This window comes from Falco peregrinus, chromosome 2 (genome assembly GCF_023634155.1).
Source record: "Falco peregrinus isolate bFalPer1 chromosome 2, bFalPer1.pri, whole genome shotgun sequence".
Classification (NCBI taxonomy): domain Eukaryota; kingdom Metazoa; phylum Chordata; class Aves; order Falconiformes; family Falconidae; genus Falco; species Falco peregrinus.
In genome coordinates, this window is record NC_073722.1 from 77,287,217 (window position 1) to 77,299,466 (window position 12,250).

The 12,250-nt window shown below is 43.4% G+C and overlaps 1 protein-coding gene across 1 annotated transcript in view; it reads left to right on the plus strand.

Annotated features, from left to right (window-relative positions):
• Positions 1-12,250, plus strand: part of FHDC1 (FH2 domain containing 1) — a 36,763-nt gene that overhangs the window by 1,227 nt on the left and 23,286 nt on the right. The window contains 4 exon segments of the mRNA XM_055797831.1: positions 3,372-3,792; positions 3,794-4,003; positions 10,857-10,918; positions 11,529-11,631. Coding sequence (XP_055653806.1) covers positions 3,520-3,792; positions 3,794-4,003; positions 10,857-10,918; positions 11,529-11,631 — 648 coding nt within the window. The 5' untranslated portion in view covers positions 3,372-3,519.

The following is a 12,250-nucleotide window of genomic DNA, read 5'->3' on the forward strand; positions in this document are numbered from 1 at the left end:
TTTAGTATGCAAATATAATGAATGTCCGTCTCAGCGGCAACTGCCTTTTTTGCAAGAAACAAATCACTTTGCAGCATTTGTCTTCTTACCTAGGGAGAAGGTTGTCCGCACCCTCTCGCTTTGAAATATGTTTCCAAGTTAGATTAGGTTGGCTAAAACAATGAATGAGACAAAGAAATAAAATATTTATTTTATGCTAAATATGGACACAATGAAAGCGTGCGGTAAAGATGTTACTTTAGAGCTCCTGCGCTGCTTGGGCTGTTTTGGATAACAAACGTACAATAATGATGTGTAATTGAGACATCTTAAATGTTTGTTCTTGGATAGCTTTTTTTTTCCTTTGAAAAGCACAGAGAGGCTCCTTAGGAGTTAAAATTTTCCTTGAGTTTCATTACGCGCCCGGCTGTCTGGTAATCTGTAGCTCCCAGTTGGAAGGGCCCTGGTGTTCCCCACCTCCTCCTGCTGCGCTTCCTTGGCGGAGGCACCTGCTGATACCAGCAAGCGGCCTGGAGCTGTCCCGGCTGCCAGCTCCTCTCCTCTCCCACCCACAGTGATGGTGGGGGAGCTGGGAACGTCTTCCAGCCGCAGGAGAAGGGAGTTTTGACCGGTCTCCTGGTGTCCTGGTAACAGGAGACCACTGTCCTCTTAGGAGCAGGTGACCTCTCTCACCTGCATTGTGCTTATCTGTCAGAGGACAAAGCTGAGTGCCAGCATTTATGGTGTGCCTTTCTTTCGTGCCCTCCTTCCAAGCGCTGATTCTTCCCTTTTCCTGGTTCTGGGTGACGGTTACCTCATCTGAAGCAGTACAGGGCTCGTTGGCTTGAAAACTGTTTTTCCTGTTCTATCTATCTATCTTTACATCTAGATTGGGATGTTTTCTTCCCCTTGCGTTCTCCGCTCCTTTCACTAGGAGTGTCCCTTGTCCAAACTGGGAAGCTCAGGTCTGACATCAGTCGTTTTCCACTCTTGTCTCTTAGCGCTGGGACTCCGATGATTCATCGCCTACAACTTTGTTCCATTAGGATTTGATCCCATTTTTCTTAAAGCATGTAGAATTATTGGAAGTTCCAGAATGAGGTTCTTGCACATTGCCCAGGGGCATGGTCGGTTCGTTTGTCTTTTTTTTTCTTCTTTCCTTTCTTCTTTTTTTTAACTCTGTGGGAACCCAGGCTAGAAAATAACAACTTGTTGTATGCTGCTTTGTGATGGTGGAAGACTAGCTAATACGCTTTGCATTTTTAAATAAGCGGTAGGGAAGAAAATATTTTTCCTACTTGACTATTTCTTTAAATTAATGCAACGCTTAATTGCTTTGAGTGGTTAATCTCTTTCCACCACCTTGCACCTGCCTTTTTTATGCCTCTCTGCTTTTATGATCGTGAACTTGGGAGGAGAGGCATGAAACCCTGGGCTCTGTAACAGCAACTGGGTGTTAATGCTGACTTGAATTTGAATCCCTCTGTCCTGATCCTTGAGCAACCTGGTCTAGCAGAAAGTGTCCCTGCCCATGGCAGGGGCGTTGGAATGAGATGATCTTTAAGGTCCTTTCCAACGCGAACAGTTCTGTGATCCACTTTCTTTGTAGCTCTTCCCGTTTTTACCCTGCTGTTGAAATATTTTCCATATTTCCTATGACTTAAACCTCATACAGGTTTTCATGTTTTCTATTCTTGAAATACCTTGATAACCTAAGGTATAAGGTTAGAAAATCCGAAGCAGGGAAGAGGAGTTTGTCGCTACCTATGCAAGCTTTGGAGAAGAAGAGGTACAGTGGATGGCTTTGTGTCGGTTTCCATTGATCGCAGCGAAGCTGTGGGGGGCTGAGTCCGTGCAGCCCAAGAGGGAATTTGCCCTAAGGCTTGTTTCTGTGACTTGGGTCTGTTTGTTCACGTGCACTCTAATGATGGATCCCTGGCAAAAATAGCGAAGGGTTTTTGTCACTGTTGCACAATGTCAAATTGATCTTCGTTGCTGTTAGGTCTGTGTGAACCCTGCTGAAGACGCATACAACTAAATCAGTGCCGAATCTCAATTTGATATTGTTCTTGTGCCAGTGCCTTCAGCTTTTTCTGTTGGGCTTTCCTGTGACTGATTTTTGCTCGGGGGCTGTCTTTCTTCTATGTAAATCTGTATTGTGTGGTATCTTGAATTTACAGAAAAAAAATGTTCTGGATTTTTTTTGAGATCACTTAAAACTTTCCATAAAACCATGGGATTCTTCATTGGTCTGTATTTGAAACACCTTAATTTGTTTTCTCTGAGACTTATGAAGTAAATCTGTTCTAATAGATTTGGCTTGTCAAAATTGTGCTTTTTATGGAAGTCACACACTTACTTTGAAGGTTTACCGTCAATAACAGCATCTTCATTTAGTAGGTGGCAGTATAAGAAAAATTGCTCAGAACTATTGTGCTTCCTGTTAAGCTGCTTCCAGAGGTAATCTAGATCTAGTAGCTTTCCTAAATATTTAAAGCTTTGCATATGTACAGCGGTGTACATATGTAGGATGTGTGGGTTACTGTCCTGTCAGCTCCTCGGTCCTTTGTGTCTCTCTCCACTTCATGAGCTGGTTACGTTAACTTAGATACCAAAGTAAGTTACAAGGGGCAGCTCAGTCAAACTGTGGTCTGTCGTCTTGTAGTGCATTTTGGGAGGTGGCATAACCAGACCAGTAATGGTAAAATGCAAATACTATAAGTTTATGCTCAGTGAAGGTAGAGAGCTTAGGGACTGCATGCTGTTTTTCCCTTATTGACATTTGAGTGAAAAATACGGAGGCAAAAAAGCAGTACAGTAGGCTAGATTGTTAAATCATTGACATATTGCTCATTATTTTAATGCAGCTTGGATTTAAGCCATGAATTAAAAGGATTCAAACAGGGTCTGTTTGATCTAGTTAATCCAATACCGTGGTTAGTACTTATATTTTCTAACTGTGTGTAATCACCTTTAAAAAAAAATTAAAATCAGGAGCGGAATAATATTTGTTTGGTTTAGTAATTTGAGATAAAAATATTCTCTCACGAAATTGCACTGAGCTGAGATTAATAGGTAGTTTTGTATGTGTGTGTGTATATATATATATACACAAATAAATATATATATATTTGTATATATAGATAGGTATCTACTGTGGGCAATTTAAGAGATAGTACTTTTATATGTGTTCTTGAAATCTAAGTACCCAAAGCTATTTGAAATCTTGATGTGGATAAATTTTGTACAGTTGCTCTGGGAAAGACTGTTGATTCACAGAAGTTTCCCTTCTGGATTAAAAACTTGATAGCTGTTAATTTCAGTTTCTTTTCAGTGCGAGGGACAATACCCACTCTCTCTGATCTGAGTGTCCCCATTGTCCTTTGTTGTAGGTTGCGAAGATGGTACAGTCCCCTCTTGTGTTGTTCCTGCTGGCAGACTAGAGCTTGAGCGCGTGGTGTCAGCTGCTGCTGCCCTCACTGTTCGATGTGTCAGACCCATCCAAGGCTGTGACACTCTCCTCTTCGGGGAGCCCATAAAATGCATGTTATGAATTGTCTCTCCCTGGTCAATGATAAAGAAAATGGGGCTATTCCAGTTGCAACGGGATTAATGAACGAGGATACGACGACAGCATCTCAACTTTCTGAGCCTGCAGCGCCACTGCCCCCTCTGCCATGTCCCCTCACAGGGGCACCCCCAGCCCCTCCGCTCCCCCCGGGGATGCCGCCCCCACCACCGCCCCCTCCTCCACTGCCTGGGCCGAATATACCTCTGCCTCCACAGCTGATGAACGGGCATGACAGCCATGGCAAAAAAAAAACGAATGCGGAGCTTTTTCTGGAAAACCATCCCTGAAGAACAAGTCCGCGGTAAAAACAATATCTGGACGATTGCTGCAAGACCGCAGTATCAGATTGATACAAAGACAATCGAGGAACTTTTTGGGCAGCAGGAAGAAACCAAGCCCCAGGACCCCCGAAGTCGATCTTTAAAATCTTCATTTAAAGAGACTAAAGAGGAGGTAAGAAGTAAAACCTCTCTTTTACATAATGCTGTAGGAATTGGTGTGAATTCTGACTCGTCTTTGTCTCTTTTCCCATCGTGTTTCATCCTTATGGCAAATTTGTCTTTGTTTGAAGGAGAAGGGAACGATGGGGAGGATAAACTCTTTGTTCTTAGTGGTACATATTTGTTTTTCAAAGAGCTAACAGCATTTTATTGTTTTAACTTGGTAAGCGCTGTGATTTGATCACCTGTTAAAATAAATATAAGTAAGTGGAGGGAGATGAAGGCATCTGTGTTTACTCATGTTGGGTAGCCCTTCAGGTTTGAGTATGAAACATAGGTGCATTGTAACTTTTCAGCTCTTCTACCATGTCTGTCGTGCAAACAAAATATTCCACATAAAAACACGCACCAGGTGGGAGGGAAGAGAATCCTATTGCAAGGGTTAATGCTATATGTACCCTTGATGTCCTAGAGGCACCAGGAAGGGAAGCACAGGCAGCAAGGACATAAAACATAATATAGTGATTAAGAGAATTTGTTATTTAATTGGGATAATTTTAAAGTTTCAGCTTTCATAAATGTTACTTTCTTGCTAATGAAAACTTTATTTCATCTGCTCTGCTTTTTCTGGACACTAAAATAACCTTCCAAGAAGGTCTGAAGATCATTACTGGGTTTTGTTCTGGTGGCAAGACTGTGTATACCAAGTACTTTCAGGTTCAAACACTCCCCAGTGACCTGCTAAGTAGCTTTTCTAGTTCTTAAATCCTGATTTGTAGACAGCCTCTTTGTGAAGCCTGAATTGAATTGTCTCAGGTAATCTTTCTGTGAAGTAATTGGAGGGCTGAAATGCAGATGTAATCACTGGTGTGTGTCTACACACATGTTAGCTTGTAAACAAAATACAGAGGGCACAGGGTTAGGAGATGTAACCGGTGTACCAGTTCTTAGTGAGGAAATAGGGACTTGAAGGCGCAGGATGTGGGAGATGTGGAAGTAAGATCAGCAGGGACAGGGTGGGAAGCTGATGTACTGATACGTGTTGTACATAGACTAAAACGAGGGGTTTGAAACAGGCAGGTGTATTGCAGACTGTGGAACCCTGACATTGGGAAGGAGTAATTTGGGCCATCGTCAGAGGTAGTCATTAACCTCTGCGCTGTTTTCAGGCTACGTTCATCTTCGCATCAGGATTGTTGTGAGTGGACTTCCTGGGCTGCGCACAGATGCACGCAGGCCTGGCCCCGTGCGCTTGTGTAGAAGCTGCTCCTTTCAAGACAGCTGTGGTCGTGAAGATCTAGTTACAGTAAAAATGATGATAAAGTTCAAAAACTGAATGTGGTCCCTAGCGTATAGTAGCTGGGGCAGAGAAAACACCAGCATGCTCCAGAACTCATGTGTTTTCATGTACAGCTTGAAACTTGGGGCGTTTTAGGGAGATTAAGAGCAGTGTTAGAGATTAAAATTACAGACCTGCAAAGCAAGGGTTTCTCCAAGGTACAGTGCCTTGGAAACAAAACCCTGTTGGAAGTTAATGTTTTTGTGTATCCAGCTGTATCTTATACCATGATCCAAGGAATCGTCACCACTTAGTGCCTGTGCACCCTGGGTCAGGGCTCCCGTGGTGCCTTTTGCACATGGCAGGTGGTGAGGCAACAGGACTTGCCTCTGAGTTACGCTACTCAAGTGACAAAACGTTCAGCTCCGTTGCTAGGCTTGTCAAGCGTGCCGTAGCAGTGTGTCAGAGAGTGATGAGCAATGTCTTGTGTGTTAATGGACTCTGCAGTACTAGCTGCTTAGCAAGGAGGGAAGGAGATAATCCTGAAGAGCCATGTGTTGCTGGAAGCGCGGAAGCATGGATACGCAACAGCTCGCATGCTTAAGGTTACTACAGGCATTACTCAGCAAGAGAGCGGAGATTTGAGGCATAGGCCGATGTTTGTCATCTCCGTCACTGGTGCTGTCGGCTGCTGCTCGCTCTACTGTGTGATGATTGTCCTCAGTTCACTGCAGTAAAAGCCGTGGAGGTTGAAAGGAGCTGGGGCAGGCTGAGGTGCACAGCATCTGCGCGACCTTGTGGTGCCTGCATTAGCATGGGGCCAAGGAAGCCGTAGCTCCTGGTTCCTGGCTGCGTCGCTGGCCTGGCTGGGGAAGGTGGACAAAACATGTTGTGTTTCAGTACCTTTATTCCTTTTGTGTAAAACACGGTTGATTGTAGAAAGCGCGTTTTGATCTAGCAGTGCAAAACGTTCCTTGGAGTTTAGTGGAATTAGTCTAGTTGGTGTAGTACGTCAACAATGAATTTTCAAGATAACTTCAAGCACATACATGCAAGTACTGCTTAGATCCAAGCCTGAAAAACCCAGCACGTGTCCAGAGTGCTGTGCAAAAGGGCACGGATGGAGTCTGCTCTTTTGTCTCGGTGGGTTTCTTCTTGGTGCTGTGGCGTAGCTTCAGTGGAAGTGGTGGAGAGTGACCCATCAGGCAGTGATGAGGGTGCTCCCCCAAGACTGCCATGGGGATGGGGGTTTCATACCTCCTCCAGAGATCACCGTTGATTATGAAGGCAGGAGCAGCTTCGGAAAAAGCTGTCTCTTAATGATGTAAGGAGCTTACGATACTACGTGTCCTTTCAGTTCCTCACTTGTCAGTGATGTAGACAGGGAATTTTGGTGCCCAGCTCGGGTTATTGAATCCCAGTGCTGGAGGCTTGGCACTAAACAACATCATTATAATAGAACTCCTACAGCAAATGCTTTCCTTCTTGTAAACAATCCCTCACCAAACCCTTAGGAGACCAATTAACATGTTTCCTTGACTAAAAGCTTAATTTGCCCTATGGTTTCATGTAATTTCAGCCTCTGAAAAATAGGGGGTGTAGGTTTAAGTTTACACACCGGTTTGCTTTCCCCATCCTTCTGCGGTGTCACAGCATGGCACAACGTATGCTCACCTAGACTATAGCGAGCCTGGCGGCAGAGCGGGCAGAGCAGCTTGTTGGCAGCCAAGGGAGCTGGTCTTGCTCTCTTTCGGTCCCTCTGCTCCTGTCCCTCGCCTCCCCCCATCCGCACGCTGGCTCTGGCAGACATCGGACCCTCCGTAAACAGGTTTAAGTAAGTGGCTCAGCAGAATGCTGTTGGGGGTTTTTTTGTTTCTTTTCTACTGGAGCTGTTTTCTGCTATGTTAGTGAGTTTTGATGGTTTGCGAAAGGGTGCAGTGAATTCCAGAGCCCGTGTAAGGGGGTAGTGAGAGGAGAGAGGAAGACGGAAGGGGTGAACAGAGTGTCTCTTCTCCCCTCTCCGAGCCATGCCCTCTCTCGTTTCTCCGTACCGGCTCTGATGCTCATTCCACCTTCTTGAAAAGCTGATTCAACCTGTTAATCCAGCAAAGGGGTAGCACAGCAAAAACCCAATGAGGTGAGCACCAGTGCCTGCGTAAGGGAAAGAGCAGGCTAGGAATGTGACAAGGGAGGATGACATGGAGCGAGACAGCACTGCAACAAGCTGCGAGGTTCACTGTGCTGCACTGTGGAAGTGCACCTTTTCCTCAGCCGCTCCAGGGAGTGAGTGCATCTGCCTTGGAGAATAGAGGCCAAAATAGCAAACTCAGCAGTGATGGTTAGTGTGCTGTAAAGTGAAGTGGAAGCTGAAGCAAGGAGCTGTTTATACCCTTCCTAACCTCCAGCACCAAGCCAGCACCACCAGGCTGTTCCATGCTTGCATCCCACCATGTGAAACCCCATTGTTCTCAACCAAAGAATACATATAATATTTTGCTTTCGTTAATCTGTCATAAATCCACTTTGTCACGTTTCTCATTGACAACCTTACAGCGAGAAACTCTTACTGCATTTTTGCAGTCACTATCAGGTGAGTGTTGGTGTGGGGCTTTTTGTGTCTCCTGCAACACTCCCCTGAATCTTTCGCGTTGATCGCAAATCAGTGTCAGATTTCAGGAGCAGATTTCCTCTTACCATCATCACAACTTCACTATGGTACTCAAGCTAATTTTCCCATTCCCTTAATACATCTAAACCAGTGAGTATTTCAGTGGTGGATTACAATTTGTCAGGCTGATGCCCTTACCCCCTACATGGTCTGTGCCTGCTGCAGATTTCAGAAATACGCTGGTATGCTGTGGTGCTGAGAAGCAGATTAATGGGAGAACCAGCTTCCTCGCTGCAAAAATTGCACCGTTTATGAGGGAGGGGTGGCAAGTGTGTGAGGCAGGGGCACTTGCATTGGCTGGCGAAGTGCAGGTGTTGAGATGTTGCAAAGTGTCTGAGAGAACTGTAGTATTTCCAGAGTAGGCTAAACAAAAACTTAATAGTTTTCTCTGGCAGGAGAGTTGAAGAGGGTGAGAATGGAGAAAGCTCCTCTGCGTGTGTCTGAAGTAAATCATAGAAACCATATGAGAGTTTTCTTTGGTGTGGAGAATCCCACTGGGACTAGGAAAGTCTGTTCTCATTTCTTAATCACAGGCCAGCGTAACTTTCTGAGTCAAGGGGTCCAAGGGTATTACTGGTGGACAGCACTTTAAAATCTCTTTAGGTGGTGAACAGAGATTTGGAACATGGTGTGCCGGCACCAGTGCTGAAGGTGTGTATGAGCAGAAGGCAGGAGCAGACTGAGCAGAATTTATAAAAAGCTAGGATAATGTTTAAAGGTTAAAAAGCAACAGCTTGGTAGGAAGTCATATGCAGGCAGCTTTCTGCAAGGATGAAATCAAATGCAAGCTTGGTGGGGAGGAAGAGTAGACATTACAAGCAGATGTAAATGTTCCCCTTTTCTCCTCACGTTCCCATCTGGAAACTCCTTGAAGGTAGTTAAGTAATGGCAGCTTTTACAAGCACTTTTGATAATCTTGAAGTGGACACAAAGCAAAGAGTGACCAAAAACTGAGCCACGTGTTTTGATTGTGTGTTTGAACAAGAAATCAAGAGGAAAAAATACAGTCATATACAGAGCAAGAAGTGTGTACAACATCCTTGTCCTTAAGAACAGCTATGACATTTTTATGTTGCGCTGATAATGCAGATGCAGCTGTATATGTTGCCATCTGTTGTTTTGCTTCAAGAGAAGATATCAAAAAATGTTCTCTAGTTTTGTTTGAGGTTGTACCGTAAATCTGAGTTGTGCCATGGAAACCAAAGGTTTGCCCAGCTGATGGTCAGTCTTATTCTAAGTTACAGATTGTGAGTGAAAATAATATGTACAGAATGTTAACTGTGAACGTGCTTTAAAAAAAACCTACAAACCAAAAGCCAAATCATGATGGCAAAGCGCACAGGCTTAAACTAGTACAGAGAAATCAGAAAATTAGGAGTGACTAGAGCAATTGAGTCTGGAGCTGCAGTTTGAGAGGTCAGCGAGAGGTCCCTGCAGTAAAACATTTGAAAAAGATTAGATACTGCAAGGGGGAGAGATAGTTGAACCTATCCTATGTTAAGGGGTTTTCCCTTAATGATCTGTTGGGGGCCTCTCAACTCCTAAGATAACAGGAGAATAACCCACAATCTGTCCTCTTATCTTGCGTATGCTGACACTGAAGGGCTTCAGGCTAGCAGTCATCTAATTAAAACTAATATGCTGATATTTCCTGTGTTTTCTAGTCTTTGTGGGTTTCAGAAGAGAGGAAATTCCAAAATTTCAGAAAACTTTTTAGTTTGATTGACTCTTCAGCAGATGAGGAGGCTGTCTCCTGGGTGTATGTTGAGGACAGCACATTAATCATACCTATGTTCTCACTGTCACCAGCTGACTACCAGCTAATTCAATTTGATGACAATGCCAACATCGCATTTATATATGTATTTCTAATTCATGCGCTCACAGAGGTCAAGACACCTTGTCTTGTCAAAACCTCAAACATCATGTGGGTCCAACAGCAGTCTTGAACATCTGTGTGTATGGAGTTGTTTTATTGTAGCAGTCAGGTGGCACTGTTAACGTGAAACAATTCTCTTGTCCTTGTAAATCTCATGACTTTTGTAGCTGTTATCACCAAAATAGCTGTGGTAGAATTTTAACCTTAAGGACGCGATTCGCTAGAACAGGGCAAACATCTCAGGTTTGAGCTTGTATCCTGTTACAGGAAGAAAAACTAGTATTAAAAGAACTAATACTTTTATTTAATTATTTTTTTTAATGAATTAAGGAAAAAAAGGTTCTTCCCCCCCCCCGCCCCGCTTAATCTCCAGAATTGTGCACATAAGATAATATAGCAAATCTACTTTAAAATATAAAGTAGGGGGAGATTATTATTTTATGATGGGTTTCAGTTTGCCTCTAGATAAAGCAAACAGATTTGAGCATTATCTGTCTTGGGTTTTGATTCAAGATCAACTGACTGACATATCTTTCTGTGGATCAGCATGGCTGTTTGGGTGAACGAAGCAGGAGTACATACTCAGCTCTGCTTAGAAAGCCCATCTTCATGTTTGTTGCAAAACCTCTGAACTAGATGGATTTTGAAGTGTGGTGCTTGCTAACCGTTGGGCCCTTGAATGCAATACAACACACTTGATAAGCGACATTTTGCAGGTGCAGCATTATGCAATAAGCAAGAACAATGTTTTTACTTTGTAATGAAATAGAACTTACCTTGATTCATTCCTCCTATAAATGTTGCTATGGGGGTTTTTTTCTTCACTTGGAAAAAGGTGGTGTGGGTGTGCTGTGTATTCCCTGGTAAAAACTAGTTCTGTAACATATGATCTTTGTTGATACGAAGTGACTCCGTATTCCTTTGGCCTGTGATTTGGTGGCAACTCCGAACAATTATCTTGTAGCAGTTTAAGAAATGTCTGCATTACATGCTATTTTCTTAGGTATTGGTGGATTAATCTCTCTTGCTTTCTTTCTCAGGTTGCCATTTTGGATGCAAAAAGAAGTATGAACATTGGGATATTTCTCAAACAATTCAAAAAGTAAGATTTGGTTTTTCCATGCAGCTACAGCAAGTTACATATGTGCAAAATTCTTTGTAGTTCTCATCAAATGTATTGTATATTGTGCTCGATTTCTTGTGTTCTGTACAGGTATGTCATAACTTTATAGTTATACAGAACTTTATAGTTCTGTACAGGTGTGTCATAAATAACTATTTCATAATTTGATTTCTGATATGTTTAGGTTTGACTGCCATTATGACTTAGCACCAAACATACAGAGTTTGCTACTGTTAACCAGTTGAAGTGAGTTTTCAGGTATAGTTAAGGGAAGCCTTTGTGTCATGTAATACTGCGTGAGAGCTGCTTTTCACTGCCTTCCTTTCTTTATGAAGAATTGATTGAAAGGGGTGAGGTGAGGAATTATTTTTTTTAAAGAGCAAGCTGTTTCAATGCTATCTGTATTCACTGATAATGTTGCCCTTCAGTAAAGGCATCACTGAAAGTGGTGTTAGCACAGTGCTGCTGTGGACACTGATACATAACCTCGTTATAATTCCTTTGTGTGCCCAGGCGTGTTTTTTTTCAATTTGTGTAACTATTCACCCTGCAAGTGTTAGAAATGTGTGTGCTCAATTGTTTTTTCAAGGTCTGCTGAATCCATCATTGAAGATATTTATCATGGAAGAAGTGAGCCCTATGGTTCTGAACTGCTGCATGAATTTCTTAAATTATTACCAGAAGCAGAGGAGGTAAATAATGGTTTTACATGGAAAGTATTTTTTCGTAGAGTTCTACTGCCTGGGAGGCCAACATGAAGGTCTGTAGAAGAGGAATCCCAAATCCTTCCTGAGGCCAGGGGATAGGAAACCACTGAGTGCAAAGGGTTAATCTTCATTTGACATGCGTTTCTCTGATGTCCCTTATGATGTTCCTTTTGTTTTGTAAACATTTTAGCAAGACCTGGAACCCTCCTGTGTGCAGATAGCTCAGCTCTGGGGAGGGGGTGGTCAGAAAACTCAAAGTATATCCTAATGCAAACAAATGAAATTTCCCTTCTTTGGCACCTGCCTTATGCTTTCTCATTGCGGTGCCTGTGAGTTGAGTATTAGTAGCCCTGTGCTACTGTCTCTTCTGCCTTTTGGTTTGCTGCCTGCTTGGTGCATCTAGGGTCTGCCTGCTCCTGAGCCCAGGTCATAGGGTTCCAACGGGGCAGAAAGGCAGCTTTGCTGTGCAGCACCCGTAGAATCTGCTAACGTGACTTAGTGCTCCAGAGGAGACATGTTAGAAGGTACAGAATTACCAGCAGCACCTTCAGCAACGTCTCTGTGCTGACCATATGACCAGCATGCAAGTGCTGCTTGCTGCAGC